Source organism: Myxocyprinus asiaticus, chromosome 8 (genome assembly GCF_019703515.2).
Source record: "Myxocyprinus asiaticus isolate MX2 ecotype Aquarium Trade chromosome 8, UBuf_Myxa_2, whole genome shotgun sequence".
In the NCBI taxonomy this organism is placed as follows: Eukaryota; Metazoa; Chordata; class Actinopteri; order Cypriniformes; family Catostomidae; genus Myxocyprinus; species Myxocyprinus asiaticus.
The window spans coordinates 8,799,611-8,816,305 of NC_059351.1; the positions used below are offsets into that span (position 1 = coordinate 8,799,611).

Consider the following 16,695-nt stretch of genomic DNA (forward strand, 5'->3'; position numbering starts at 1 on the left):
TCAGATTCAGTGCCATATTTTGAAATTATACAATTCATTCGCTGAGCCTCATTGTGTCACTTTGATACAATGTGAACCTTTGCTCCCATGGAAATACATTGTGAAAGAACAATCACTGATTGATATTACCATATTTTATTCTTAAGATCTATTTTAGATTTTTTTTTTTTTTTAAATAGAGATTAAAGCTAGATGTTGAGTGGCATGCAATAGTGATGACTTACAATAGTGAGCAGGTGGGTGTTAATTTATCAAAAGCACTAGTACATTAGTTTAATCTGTTTTCTAGAGAGGATAAAAAGGGCTATTATCCATCCATCTATCCATCCACCCATTGGATAGATAGATCGATAGAAGGAGATAGATTTCACTCCTTTTTTAATGGTTTTTCCCTCACTATCTGGACTCTATTATTGTAAACCAAAGAAAGTGTCTCAACCAAGAGGAAGGGACTCTAGTAAGCCTCTTTTTCAAATGCCATATAACTTATTTTTAATAACATGAAGATCATATCTCAGCCTGCAGACTCCAGTCAGGGACATTAACCATATCTTATATCTCTCCATCTCTTCAGCTAAAGGCCACACTTAGACTCATCTGTCAAGTGTTTGACAAGAATCGCCTTATACCTGGATTTTCCAGCTTTCATTCCAGATGAAGTTTTTTTTTTTTTTTTTTAACTCTCATAATGGTTGGGGTTAAAGTTTGACTAGAAGAAGATGGTTCTAAATCACGATAAAAGTGCCACTGCTACCCTGAGCCCATAAGTGACTGATTGGGCAAGTTCGTGCCTTGAAATTAAATTTGATTGGCTTGAGAGTTCGGGAGACTTGAGAACATAAGAATGAGGTGCTTCAGTTATCTTACTAAGTACTACAAGGATGAACTTCTTGAAGAGAGTCATGAAGTCAACCATATGTGATTGTCAGCTGTATATGTAATATATGATTATATGCAGTACTTGAGAGTCTGTCCAGCTGTAATCACGGCAACACAGCCTTCTCAAATCCACACTAAATTACCTTCCACTCATTCAGACATTGAGAACATCCACCTCTTGACCTTCAAATGCATTGATTACCTTATCAGACAGGGATTACTCTGGCATTCTGCAGTGCTGTAGCTCTCAGCCCATTCTTAATACTGTCAGCATGGATAAGCAAACTATTTTTTTTTTTTTTTTTTTTTTTATAAGAGCATTAACTTAATTTTTAGATGATTTGGAACCCGAAGATGTATGTGGTTTTGAGGTTATATTGATCTGTGGTGGTGACCTTCACATTTATTGAGCAGTTCAGTAAACTGCCCCTGTTGTCATCTGTCTTTTCCACACAATGAAAGTCACTTTAACACAGTATATGTATCATTTCATTAAATGAATCTTAAGTACTCTCCATTCTATGTGTATATTTTATGTGTATGTGTTCCTTTAAGGATTCTATAATAATTCTTAAAGGAATAGTTAATCATCATTTACTCACCCTCATTCCAAACCTGTATGACGTTCTTTCTTCTTTTGAACACAAAGGGAGATGATGTTAGGTAGGATGTTCACGTTGCTCTTTTCCATACAGTGAAAATGAATGGTGACCAAGGGGTGACAATTTTCAAAGATATTTTGAGAGCGCTAGCATTAAGTGCAGCATAATGCCATAAGTCATAAGCGCAAATTCAATGGGCATGGCCATGAAGTTTTGGTATTTTCATGCAAGCATGCACTACGTCAAGGCTCAAGTGGGTTTGGCGAAATCGCCCACGCAACGTGCAAATGGGCTGGATAAAGTCCAATTTAATTCTGAGGTTTTCTCCAGTTTTTCCAACATCTGCATCCTATTATATAGTTCATTTCCTCAAGCACCAGCGATGTAAACAAAGAAAACACATTCATAAGAAGTTGGTAGTGTAAATAGACTTTATGCAATCAATTAGAAGAACTGAAAATGATTTTCTTTTGTGAATTACCTGTTTCCTTAATAAATGTCAGGCATATTTCTACTGACACACAAACCATGACTAGTATTAACAGTGATTGTATTGGTATGCACTTCACTTCTACCAGTCAATTTTTATTTTGAAAAATTAAATTAACTTATTGAAACATGAAAAGATTAAACCAAAAATATTTCTAAATTGAAATTACACTTCAAACGAAAGAAAAATATAATCAAAATAACAAAGTGGTAAAAAAAATCATACAAATTCAAAAACGTTTTACTCTCTCTCCTCTCCAAATTCTTACACTGCATCTTTATTCAAAGTGGCCCTGAAGTGGTGACTTCACAAACCACATGGTCTCACTTGAGTGAATGATATTCTTTAACAGGAGCAAATTGAGATACAATATCATTCCTTTATTCCTGGAACATCCTTCTTTCCTGAAGCTTTGGTTTAGGGACCTAGTGGCACTACCTTATTCTAGCTTCCCACTCAGACCATGATGGTCCCCCAGTTCTATCACTATCGATTAAATTAACAGCAATGGATGCACACGGCCATGAAATTGCTTTAAGTTTTCTCACAGGGTCTTGCTGCCAGCCACAATTTCCCCAGCTACATTTCACACAGCAGACAGCCAGGCTGCAATAGAAATTTTTGACGATTAGAGGATTTGTCAGGGAATGTTGAGGACAAGAAATGGGCCTTTGGGTCATGAGCTCAGTGAGCTATAAAGAAAACCCACTCACAGGGTCAACAGCTCTGGTGAACTTTCTTGAAAGCCCTTATTTTCAACACCATTCTCTGCAACATCACGATTCAGATTGAAGCACTTGAAGTTTGAAATGTTTGCAATAATACAACCCTGCTAAAAAAATAAAATAAAAAAAAAAAACTGCTTAAACCAGCCTACGGTGGTATTCTGGTCTTAACTGGTCTCCCACTCTGTACTGGTTTGCTGGTTTCAAAGGGGTTTTGGGCCCTTGCCAGCTTGGCTAGGCTGGAGACCATCTGAAGACCAGCTTGACCAGGCTGGGAGACCAGCTAGTCCAGCATAAACTAACTAAGAACAGAAAACCATGTTAAACAGTTTTTTTTTTTTTTTTTTTGGTACCACCAACTCACAACTTTTAAAACTTTCCAAATGAAGTTTCATGAGTCCCCTTGGTTTATCATGGAACCCAGTAAGCTCATAGAAAGAAACTTTAAAACACAGGCATGATTGAAAATGTCAAATCTAACAGTTTTCTCATCTTTGGCATTGGCTGATGTTCATCTACCCATGGTACAGTGTCATTCATCAGTCTGAAAGGATGCAACCAAATGTTAGTACATATGGAGGAACCAAGAGTTAAAGGTTAGTGACTGGTACTGAGCTCCCTGATGTTGTCATTGGTCTTATTTTCCAAAGTCAAAAGTCAGTAGCCAACTCCTGTGACCATAAGCATGTTGGAGACACAGAGAAAAATGATAAGACCAAACACACAAATCTCTAGAGAGACGAAAGCCTAATTTGATGGGTTACTGTTAAAAAAAATAAAAATAAAAAAATAAAAAAAACCTTTACACAAACATGATCCAAAAGAACCCGATTCAGAAAAAAACATGAAAGTGTCAGATATATATGAAAGTGTCAAACATATTAACAGTTGAGCTTCTACAAATGAATTATTTATTTATTTTAAGGAGTAGGTTAGATTTATTTGTTTATTTATTTCTTTCTTTTTCAATACCATCTCACCAGCCCATTACATTTACATTTATTTTATTGGTAGACCAGGGTTGGGCAAAATTTCCGAACTTAAAAATGAAACCCCTTTTAGAACTTGAGTTGGAATTTGAATTGAAAACACACACACACACCCGGCCATGCTTTGACATTGCATACTACCCTTTCAACATCACAGCTCACCAATTTAGGTGTCAGAATTGCTTTCCAATTGGTAAATACTGTATGACTTTGTTTGCTTATTCATGTGCACATAACTCTGTAATTACATTTTTTCTTACTCCGCTTGAAGCCACAAATGTACAGTGTATTGAAGTAGCTACTAAGTATTATGTAGTGAGGACATATTTTAGGGTGCAGTTTCTGACATACACAAGTGACATCTGCAAATAAATGGCACTATGAATGTTGCCAGCATTAACATCAGTATTATTATGTTTACTTCCACAGCTCAGGCTGGAATTACAAACAGTACTCTGATTTCAATATAATCAGCTACAAAGACCCAGTGCATCAATGTACATACTTCAAGCTATTCACCTATTAAAAGCTTATTATCAGAGTCACATCAAAAGCACATCATAGTGATTGCCTGACTAGTTGTCACAGTCAAGGTCAAACCATAAAAGGCAACTTTGGAGTAGCATTAGATTTACAAATTGTAAGCTTGTAATCTTAATTCAACCTGTACAGATAACTAAGAGTGCCTAGTTGATGCAATGTGATGCTATGAATTTGCTAGTGGAATAAAGAATTATGGCTAATAAGAGATTAAAGCAGGACTCCCTTATCTACCTTTTTCCTGGGGGTCTTACTGGGGAAATGAATGTGGGTGGGACTTCTACCCAGGGGTGTTGGGAATATTTTTCCCAATATTCAAGCCAAATCTACACCCTGGCTTCACTCTGCTGCATTCCCTAGCTCTGGCTGCAGTCGTTTTAAGACCCTGTTTACAGCTGGTAATAAGACGCATTTCAGATGATCTAATCGCAAAGGCCAGTGCTAAATATAGTTGTAAACGGGGTGCAAAATATTTTGTGACTGGATAATCAAAAAACACATACAGAGGTAGTCAAAAACCACATCGCATTTGAGGTTTAAAACAGCATCCTGATTCGTCCCGGACAGCAGCAAAGCACCACCTCTCACCAGTCAGTCACCCACCTAACAAATGTTTAAATTTATGTACGGATTTAAAAGGAAATAACCATCCGATCTGAAAACTTGAAAAAGTGATTACATCACCAAGTATGAGAACTTCACAGCTCTTCCTTAGTGTGTCTGTCTGATTTGAACATGCATGGTGACAAGATGACAAGCACACACATCTGAAGCTGAACAAACACAGGTACTCCACTAAAACAACCAATCATTTTGCTCAAAATGTTGTATTTGTGCTTAGATTAATTCTCAACTGCATCTGGGAGAAACAGCGTGTCAGTTTTGTTCGCGCTTTCTTTGTCTTTAATACTTTTTGCAGTTTATTATCGTTCAGTAACACACTGATATAGTGATTGATGTATGTCCATACAAAATCATACACACTCTTCTCAAAATCCCAACACCACAACGAAAGAATGAATGGACATACGCCGCAACAACAACTGTGTTAACTTGACAACAGAAGAAACGCCCATATTTCTCACTAAGCATCACGAGACGTAGGAAAAATGTGAAAATTCCATATAAAATCTAGTCCACTCTCTGCACACTTAAGATATTTTGTTTTGCTGCTGAATTGCTTTGGAGCATGTATGAATTGAAAATCAATTCCCTGATTGAGTTTTTCTTTTCAGATGACAGGGGATCTCACGGATATTGGGTGAAACAAGGAAGGAAAGAGAAGAGTGAAAAAGAGGGAACCATTAAGCCAATATATTCGTTTCTGTCAGGTCATTCGGTATCCACTGACTACTGTTCTGTATTCACCCAACACCATCAACTCACCGTTGGTACTGAAGGGGTGTAATATACTGTATATATATATATATATATATATATATATATATATATATATATATATATATATATATATATATATATATACGTATATACAGTTGTGCTCAAAAGTTTGCATACCCTTGGAGAATTGGTAATATATGTACCATTTTTAAAGAAAACATGAGTGAGCAAGCAAAACACATTTCTTTTATTTCTTATGGGATCCATATTCAACTGTAGGTTATAACATAATGGCACAATCATAAAACAAAACATGGCAACAAAGAAAAAAATGAAATGACCCCTGTTCAAAAGTCTGCATACCTTTAGTTCTTAATACTGTGTATTGCCCCCTTTAGCATCAATGACAGGGTGCAGTCTTTTGTAATAGTTGTCTATGAGGCCCCAAATTCTTGCAGGTGGTATAGCTGCCCATTTGTCTTGGCAAAATGCCTCCAGGTCATGCAAAGTCTTTGGTCGTCTTGCTTGAACTGCATGTTTGAGATCTCCCCAGAGTGGCTCGATGATATTAAGGTCAGGAGACTGTGATGGCCACTCCAGAACCTTCACCTTTTTCTGCTGTAACCACTGGTGGGTCAACTTGGCCTTGTGATTTAGGGTCATTGTCGTGCTGGAAAGTCCAAGAGCGTCCCCTGCGCAGCTTTCGTGCAGAAGAATGCAAATTGTCTGCCAGTATTTTCTGATAACATGCTGCATTCATCTTGCCATCAATTTTCACAAGATTCCCGTGCCTTTAGAGCTCACACACCCCCAAAACATCCCCACCACCATGCTTCACAGTGGGGATGGTAATCTTTTCACTATAGGCCTTGTTGACACCTCTCCAAACATAGCGCTTATGGTTGTGACCATAAAGCTCTATTTTGGTCTCATCACTCCAAATTACAGTGTGCCAGAAGCTGTGAGGCGTGTCAAGGTGTTGTCGGGCATATTGTAACCGGGCTTTTGTGTGGCATTGGCACAGTAAAGGCTTCTTTCTGGCAACTCGACCATGCAGCTCATTTTTGTGCAAGTATCGTCGTATTGTGCTCCTTGAAACAACCACACCGTCTTTTTCCAGAGCAGCCTGTATTTCTCCTGAGGTTACCTGTGGGTTTTTCTTTGTATCCCGAACAATTCTTCTGGCAGTTGTGGCTGAAATCTTTCTTGGTCTACCTGTCCTTGGCTTGGTATCAAGAGATCCCCGAATTTTCCACTTCTTAATAAGTGATTGAACAGTACTGACTGGCATTTTCATGGCTTTGGATATCTTTTTATATCCTTTTCCATCTGTATAAAGTTCCATTACCTTGTTACGCAGGTCTTTTGACAGTTCTTTTCTGCTCCCCATGGCTCAGTATCTAGCCTGCTCAGTGCATCCACGTGAGAGCTAACAAACTCATTGACTATTTATACACAGACACTAATTGCAATTTAAAAAGCCACAGGTGTGGGAAATGAACCTTTAATTGCCATTTAAACCTTTGTGTGTCACTTTGTGTGTCTGTAACAAGGCCAAACCTTCAATGGTATGTAAACTTTTGATCAGGGCCATTTGGGTGATTTCTGTTATCATTATGATTTAAAAAGGAGCCAAACAACTATGTGATAATAAATGGCTTCATATGATCACTCTCCTTAAATAAAAGACAATTAATTTTGCATGATCAGTCATATTTTCAAAATCAATGCCAAAATTTCACAATTTCTGCCTGGGTATGCAAACTTTTGAGCACAACTGTATATATATTACACTGGCGACCAAAAGTTTGGAATATTGTATAGATGTTGCTCTTATAGAAAGAAATTGGTACTTTTATTCACCAAAGAGGCAATCAACTGATCACAATTTATAAGTCACTATTACAATTTAAAAAAAAAAAAAAACTTCTTAAACTACTTCAAAGAATTCTCATAAAAAAATCCTCCACGTGCAGCAATGACAGCTTTGCAGATCCTTGGCATTCTAGCTGTCAGTTTGTCCAAATGCTCAGGTGACATTTTACCCCACGCTTCCTGTAGCACTTGCCATAGATGTGGCTGTCATGTCGGGCACTTCTCACGCACCTTACAGTCTAGCTGATCCCACAAATGCTCAGTGGGGTTAAGATCCATAACACTCTTTTCCAATTATCTGTTGTCCAATGTCTGTGTTTATTTGCCCACTCTAACCTTTTATTTTTGTTTTTCTGTTTCAAAAGTGGCTTTTTCTTTGCAATTCTTCCCATAAGGCCTGCACCCCTGAGTCTTCTCTTTACTGTTGTACATGAAACTGGTGTTGAGTGGGTAGAATTCAATGAAGCTGTCAGCTGAAGATATGTGAGGCATCTATTTCTCAAACTAGAGACTCCGATGAACTTAACCTCTTGTTTAGATGTACATCTGACCTTCCACATCTCGTTCTGTCCTTGTTAGAGCCAGTTGTCCTTTGTCTTTGAAGACTGTAGTGTAAACCTTTGTATGAAATTGTGTATGGCAATTTCAAGCATTGTATATCCTTCATTCTTCAAAACAATGATTGACAGACAAGTTTTTGCCATTTTTGACCTAATATTGACCTTAAGACATGCCAGTCTATTGCATACTGTGGCAACTCAAAAACAAGCACAAAGACAATGTTAAGCTTCATTTAATGAACCAAATAGCTTTCAGCAGTGTTTGATATAATGGCAAGTGATTTCTTTGTACCAAATTAGGTCAAAAGTTTTGAAACACTTGACTGAAATGTTTCTTATGATCTTAAAAATCTTTTGATCTGAAGGCGTGTGCTTAAATGTTTGAAATTAGTTTTGTAGACAAAAATATAATTGTGCCAACATATTCATATATTTAATTACAAAACGAAAATTTTATAAAAAAAAAAAAAAGTTTTTGAAATGGATGACTTGGACCAAATAATAAAGAAAAGCAGCCAATAAGTGCCCAACATAGATGGGAACTCCTTCAATACTGTTTAAAAAGCATCCCAGGGTGATACCTCAAGAAGTTGGTTGAGAAAATGTCAAGAGTACATGTCTGCAAATTCTAGGCAAAGGGTGACTACTTTGAAGACGCTAAAATATAACACAGTTTTGATTTATTTTGGATTTTGTTTAGTAACAACATAATTCTCATAGTTCCATTTATGTTATTCCATAGTTTTGATGACTTTACTATTATTCTAAAATGTGAAAAATATAAATAAAAAAATAAAAAAAAATAAAAATATATATATATATATATATATATATATATATATATATATATATATATATATATATATATATATAATAAAGAATGAAAAAGTGTTTCAAAACTTTTGACCGGTAGTGTATATATACAGGGTTGGGGAGTAGCAGAATACATGTCCTGTATTCCACTACAGTTATAATTTAAATCACTGGTAATTAGAATACAGTTACATTCAGAAAGTATTTTGATTACTGAAGAGATTACTTTGCATTTTATTGTCATTTGTTTCATTTAATATTTAGTCCTTTCAGATGGAAAACATTTATACATATAAATGATGCGATCCAAAGTGCATTTGAACAGCGGTGAAACACTTTCTTATGATGTGTTACATTCATACGAGCAGACAGAGAAGTAAGTTTGAAGTAAGTTTGGAGCAGAAGAAATAGAAATAAACCTTGTGTAAATTGTCAACTTTACGCTAAGCTAAAATGCTATTTCTAGCCATTTTACATGCACATGTTACCAGGCACGATCATATTTTTTTATCAAGAAAATTCACATTGGATCATAATTTCTTTTTTTTTTTCTTGTAACACCTTTGATATTAGTCAAGTACCTGTATTGAATGTTAGATTGTTGTGCTTCATATGATCTGTGTCACTGTATCATTGATATCAGACACACTGAAGATGTCAAAATGATGTGAAATGATGTCTTCTGCATGTAAATGTATGTGCTTTTCCAAAAAAAGTTAGATTGGATGGTTATTTTCTTTTAAGCCTCATGTTACTTCCAAAGTTTAAAATTGTTGTTTTAGGGGGCCTGGGTAGCTCAGTGGTAAAAGACGCTGGCTACCACCACTGGAGTTCACTAGCTTGCTAGTGACTCCAGCCAGGTCTCCTAAGCAACCAAATTGGCCCGGTTGCTAGGGAGGGTAGAGTCACATGGAGTAACCTCCTTGTGGTCGCTATAATGTGGTTCGTTCTCAGTGGGGCACGTGGTGAGTTGAGCGTGGATGCCGCAGTGGATGGCATGAAGCCTCCACACTCGTTATGTCTCCGTGGTAACGCGCTCAACAAGCCACATGATAAGATGCATGGGTTGACGGTCTCAGACACGGAGGCAACTGGGATTCATTCTCCGCCACCCAGATTTAGGCGAATCACTACGACCACGAGGACTTAAAAGTGCCCCAAAAAAATAAATAAAATTGTTGTTTTGACAGGTGAATAGGAAGTCCTTCGCTATTGTCCAGGACACATTAGCGTTTATGCTACAAAAACAATAATGTCACAAGCATTTCAAATGTAGTTTTAAGGATCTGATCACAAAAATGTTATACTTGTTTGTAGTGCTGACCATTTGTAATCAGATTGCCTGAGATAGATGTTAATACCAGGTTAAAATGGGTTAATACGGTCAGTTTTAGAACAGACTTGCAAACATGTCTTAAGCCTACTTTTTCTCTTATAACACTTTCTCACTTTCTCACTCTTTTTTGTTTCTGCTAATCGATATTGCTACTTGCGCTGTGTTTTTAAGGCAGTAGATATTCAGGAGTGGACAGCCTCAATCAGTTATCCCTTTCTCTGACGGATCTTAGACACATACTGATTTCTGTCTTCTCGTTCTCTCCTTCCTTTCAATTTGCTCATTGTTCTCTCTCACCAGTCTCATATGGGAAATAAAGCTTGAATATGGAGCCCAAAATTAGTCTGTATATTAAATGCATTTCTTGCCATTTGACCTCTTGTTGCTTTTGGCTGGAGTCTCTGAGAATGGTGATTACATCATAAAAGTCTGTTTTCCTCCAACAGACTAGAGTCTCCGACGAGGACACTGACACTGGAGGCCCCTAAAGGTGTTGAAGTGAATGCAGGAGTTGGGGAATTCAAAGCTTCCTGTAGGAAAGACCTCACTTTAGAGTCTTCAGAAGGAGAGGTGAGTATGTATATTTGTGTATTGGTGTAACTGTGAATGTTAGGAAGGTTGAATGCAGTAGTATATGTAGGATTCTCTTTATGGTGGACAATGGTTGCAAATTCAATCCTAAATGGGGTGACACAGTAACTGCTGAGTTACTGAGATTACAGCCTTTTGCTGTCCTTTATGGAGCTTGACAGGCCAAATTACTTTCTACTTTGGTGGTATGGAAAAGATTAGCTTGTACCAGTGTTTCCTGCACTGATATTCCAAAGTGATGCTGTGTCATGGTGAATCTATATTTTACCCAATTTGAGAGTTTGCAGTCTGAATTGTATGAAATAAAAAGACTGGATAATGTAAAATAATACAAATACAATGATAAGGCAACACATATTTATATTGCATTGTTTTCGCTTGCTGAACTTAAAAACAAACATACACCTTGACTAGTGTTGTCCGATGTTTATATGACAAAACTGTGGTTAAAAAAAATAGTTATACATCTCTCTGTAATACTCGATTCTGATTTGTCAATCGGGCGAACCAGTGGTCTGATATTTCTGAATAATGACCGCACATCTGAGGATAAAGTGATATTTCACCGGTCATCAGAATATCTTTCCAACTTCTCCTAGCGTTCTGTATTCTCTTTAAGTAAGCTAATAAAATTATTTCAAATTAATATTGCATGTCCATTTTTTCACTTATTTAGCAAGCAGTCTTGTTATAAGCAGGATAAAAAAATAAAGAAAGAAAAACAGTTAGTGATTGTTGCAAAATATACAACATGTTCATCAGAACTCCAACGCAAACCCAAGTTGGAATTCAATGTTTCTGGAGACTCTGTGGTCTCTTTCTTCTCACATAATAACATAATTTCAATGCAGATCAGTATTTCATGTCCATGTATGTATGTATGTATTTATTTGGAAAATAGCCATGTAAAAGTGCTAAATGAACCCCTTTCAGGGTGACACAAGACCCCTCTTATCCATATCAGGGTCCCCTACAATGATCAAGATCAAGATGGCACCATGGATGGCAGCCTCGGTGTGGAGCTCTCCAATTCTTTTGTTGTTTTTGTTGGTTTGTCCTGTGTTTAGTAATCTGTTTCCAATGAGTTTTACCAGAGACGAACTGCTGAACATTCGACAGCACATACCAGACAATCTTTTCCTGGTTTTTGACTATTCAGACGCTTTGCTGGACATTTTAGTCAGAGGCGCAGCTGTGTTGTTTAAGAGATGCAGGCAAGGGAGCCGGCGCGCTGGTCAAGCTTCATCAGAGTGGCTTTTGAACAGCGCTGCCTAGTATTCATCTAGCGAATCTCCGCTCTCTTCCTAACAAAACCGACTTTTCAACCTCTGCTGCATTGTGCTTCACAGAAACCTGGCTGAGTGAAGCCATTCCGGACAGCCTGTTACATCTGTCGGGCTTTCAGCTGTTCAGAGCAGATCGCATCGCAGGGTTAACAGGGAAAACGAGAGGCGGTGGAACATGCATTTACATCAATGAAAGTTTGTGTACAGATGTAACAACGTTAAAGAAGATGTACTGTCCTAATTTGGAAGCAATTTTTATTAACTGTAAGCCTTTCTAATCACCACAGAAGTTTTCCACGTTTTTTCTGGTGAGTGTTTATATCCCACCACACATGTGCCTGAACGCAGCGCTGCAACAGCTGGCTGATCAAATCACAGACACGGAACAACAATACCCGGACTCTGTTATTATTATTCATGGGGATTTTAGCAAAGCAAACCTCACATGTGAACTGCCCAATACAAACAGCACATTACATGCCCAACCAGAGACAGATATACAGTTGTGCTCAAAAGTTTGCATACCCTTGGAGAATTGGTAATATATGTTCCATTTTTAAAGAAAACATGAGTGAGCAGGCAAAACACATATTCTTAACATATTCAACTGTAGGTTATAACAGAATGGCACAATCATAAAACAAAACATGGCAAAAAAAAAAAAAAAAAAATGAAATGACCGTGTCACAGTGCACAGCTTTCATGCAGAAGAATGCAAATTATCTGCCAGTATTTTCTGATAACATGCTGCATTCATCTTGCCATCAATTTTCACAAGATCCCCGTGCCTTTAGAGCTCACACACCCCCAAAACATCAGTGAGCCACCACCATGCTTCACAGTGGGGGTGGTATTCTTTTCACTATAGGCCTTGTTGACCCCTCTCCAAACATATCACTTATGGTTGTGACCATAAAGCTCTATTTTGGTCTCATCACTCCAAATTACAGTGTGCCAGAAGCTGTGAGGCATTTCAAGGTGTTGTCGGGCATATTGTAACAAAGCTTTTTTGTGGCATTGGTGAAGCAAAGGCTTCTTTCTGGCAACTCGACCATGCAGCTCATTTTTGTTCAAGTATCGTCATATTGTGCTCCTTGAAACAACCACACCGTCTTTTTCCAGAGCAGCCTAGTATTTCTCCTGAGGTTACTTGTGGGTTTTTCTTTGTATCCCAAATAATTCTTCTGGCAGTTGTGGCTGAAATCTTTCTTGGTCTACCTGACCTTGGCTTGGTATCAAGAGATCCCCAAATTTTTCACTTCTTAATAAGTGATTGAACAGTACTGACTGGCATTTTCAAGGCTTTAGATATCTTTTTATATCCTTTTCCATCTGTATAAAGTTCCATTACCTTGTTACGCAGGTCTTTTGACAGTTCTTTTCTGCTCCCCATGGCTCAGTATCTAGCCTGCTGAGTGCATCCACGTGAGAGCTAACAAACTCATTGACTATTTGTACACAGACACTAATTGCCATTTAAAAAGCCACAGGTGTGGGAAATGAACCTTTAATTGCCATTTAAACCTGTGTGTGTCACTTTGTGTGTCTGTAACAAGGCCAAACCTTCAAGGGTATGTAAACTTTTGATCAGGGCCATTTGGATGATTTCTGTTATCATTATGATTTAAAAAGGAGCCAAACAACTATGTGATAATAAATGGCTTCATATGATCACTCTCCTTAAATAAAAGACAATTAATTTTGCATGATCAGTCATATTTTCAAAATCAATGCCAACATTTCACAATTTATGCCAGAGTATGCAAACTTTTGAGCACAACTGTATACTGGATCATTGCTACACAACAATAAAGGATGCATATCGCTCTGTCCCTAGTGCAGCTTTGGGACTCTCTGATCACTGTCTGGTTCATCTTATTCCAATTTACAGGCAGAAACTAAAAACAGCTAAACCTGTAGTAAAGACTGTAAAGAGATGGACCAATGAAGCAGAGCTGGAACTACAAGCCTGCTTTTACTGCAGTGATTGGAGTGTTTTTGAGGCTGCAGACACTAATCCAGATGAGCTCACAGATACTGTGACATCATATATCAGTTTCTGTGAGGATATGTGCATTCCTACTAGGACTTATTTAACATATAACAATGACTAACCATGGTTTACAGCAGAACTCAGGCAGCTTTGTCAGGCAAAAGAGGACGCTTGCAGAAGTGGGGATACAATCTTAAACAATCAGGTCAGGGACACATTGAATAAGGAAATCAGAGTGGCTAAAATGAGTTGTTCTGATAAGCAGAAAAAAATAATTTTCAGCTAATGACCCTGCATCAGTGTGGAGTGGCCTGAAACAATTTACTAACTACAGGACTCCTATCCCCAACACTGTAGTGGACCAACAACTGGCTGACGACCTGAATGTGTTCTACTGTAGATTTGAAAGGCTCAATCTCACACCCCACACCCGCTTTGACCTTCACTTCACACAAACATCAACACCTCCTGCAACCCTCCTCCTCCCCCCTTCTGCTACTCAACCTGCACTTAAGATCTGTGAAGAGGAGGTGTGCCGTGTCTTCTGAAAACAAAAGACAAGGAAAGCATAGGGCCCAGAATGGGTTTCACCCACTTGTCTAAAATCCTGTGCTAACCAGCTGGCCCCCATCTTCACACTGATCTTCAATAGATCACTGGAGCAATGTGAAGTCCCATGCTGCTTCAAATGCTCAATCATCATTCCTGTCCCAAAGAAACCCAAAATCACAGGATTTAATGACTACAGACCCGTCGCTCTGACGTCTGTTGTCATGAAATCATCTGAGACTGGTGTTGGCCCACCTGAAGGACATCACTGGACCCTTACTAGATCCCCTTCAATTTGCTTATTGAGCAAACAGTTCTGTGGATAATGCAGTCAACATGGGATTGCATCATATCCTGCAACATCTGGACAGACCAGGGACATATGCAAGGATCCTTTTTGTGGACTTCAGTTCAGCTTCCAACAACCTCATCCCAGCTATTCTATAACTCTCTGTTCCCACATCTATTTGTCAGTGGATCACCAGCTTTCTGACGGACAGGCAACAGCTAGTGAGACAGGGAAAATTCACTTCCAGCACATGTACAATCAGCACTGGTGCCCCCCAGTGATGTGTGCTCTCCCCACCACACTTCTCCTTGTATACAAATGACTGCACTGCCAAGGACCCCTCTTTTAAGCTCCTGAAGTTTGCAGACAACACTACTGTCATCGGACTCATCCAAGATGATGACGAGTCTGTATACAGAAGGAAGGTTGAACGGCTGGCTCACTGGTGTTGTCAAAACAACCTGGAGCTGAACAAGCTCAAAATAGTGGACATTGACTATTTGTCCCAACATTGACCTCCCTCACCATTCTAAACAGCACTGTGGCAGCAGTGGAGTCATTCAGGTTCCTGGGCACTATCATTTCACAGGACCTGAAGTGGGAGACCCACATTGACTCAAGGCCCAGCAGAGGTTGTACTTCATTCACCAGTTGAGGAAGTTCAACCTGCCACAGGCGCTGCTGATACAGTTCTACTCAGCAGTCATTGAGTCTGTTCTCTGCACTTCAGTAACTGTCTGGTTTGGAGCATCTGCGAAATCGGATATCAGAAGACTACAAAGGACAGTTTGGACTTCTGAGAGGATTATTGGTTGCCCCCTGCCCTCCCTTCAAGAACTGTACACTTCCAGAGTGAGGAAAAGTCACTCTGGACCCCACTCACCCAACCCACTTATTTTTGAACTGTTGGCTTCTGGCAGGCACTACAGAGAACTGATTACCAGAACCGTCAGGCATAGGAACAGTTTTTTCCCTCAGGCTATCCATCTCATGAACAGTTAAAACTGCCCCATTGAGCGACAATTATGTGCAATACACAGCTTAATCTATTTATATTTTTCCAGCATACCATACCTCTTCTGCCATTACATTCCCTTGCTTCTGTATATAACAGGTTTGTATTTGATTTTTTATTTGTATTTGTACACTATATTGCCAAAAGTATTCGCTCATCTGCCTTTAGACGCATATGAACTTAAGTGACATCCCATTCTTAATCCATAGGGTTTAATATGACGTCGGCCAACCCTTTGCAGCTATAACAGCTTCAACTCTTCTGGGAAGGCTTTCCACAAGGTTTAGGAGTGTGTTTATGGGAATTTTTGACCATTCTTCCAGAAGCGCATTTGTGAGGTCAGACACTGATGTTGGACGAGAAGGCCTGGCTCGCAGTCTTCACTCTAATTCATCCCAAAGGTGCTCTGTGGGGTTGAGGTCAGGACTCTGTGCAGGCCAGTCAAGTTCTTCCACACCAAACTCGCTCATCCATGTCTTTATGGACCTTGCTTTGTGCACTGGTGCGCAGTCATGTTGGAACAGGAAGGGGCCATCCCCAAACTGTTCCCACAAAGTTGGGAGCATGGAATTGCCAAAATCTCTTAGTATGCTGAAGCATTCAGAGTTCCTTTCACTGGAACTAAGGGGCCAAGCCCAGCTCCTGAAAAACAACCCCACACCATAATCCCCCCTCCACCAAACTTCACAGTTGGCACAATGCAGTCAGACAAGTACCGTTCTCCTGGCAACCGCCAAACCCAGACTCGTCCATCAGATTGCCAGATGGAGAAGCGTGATTCATCACTCTAGAGAACACGTCTCCACTGCTCTAGAGTCCAGT

General features: G+C 38.9%; 1 protein-coding gene across 1 annotated transcript in view; it reads left to right on the forward strand.

Moving 5' to 3' along the window:
* Window positions 1-16,695, forward strand: part of LOC127445291 (zeta-sarcoglycan-like) — a 419,585-nt gene that overhangs the window by 375,559 nt on the left and 27,331 nt on the right. Inside the window, exon 7 of the mRNA XM_051705268.1 lies at window positions 10,597-10,720. Within this exon, the coding sequence (XP_051561228.1) occupies window positions 10,597-10,720 (124 nt within the window). The remainder of the gene's footprint in view (window positions 1-10,596; window positions 10,721-16,695) is intronic.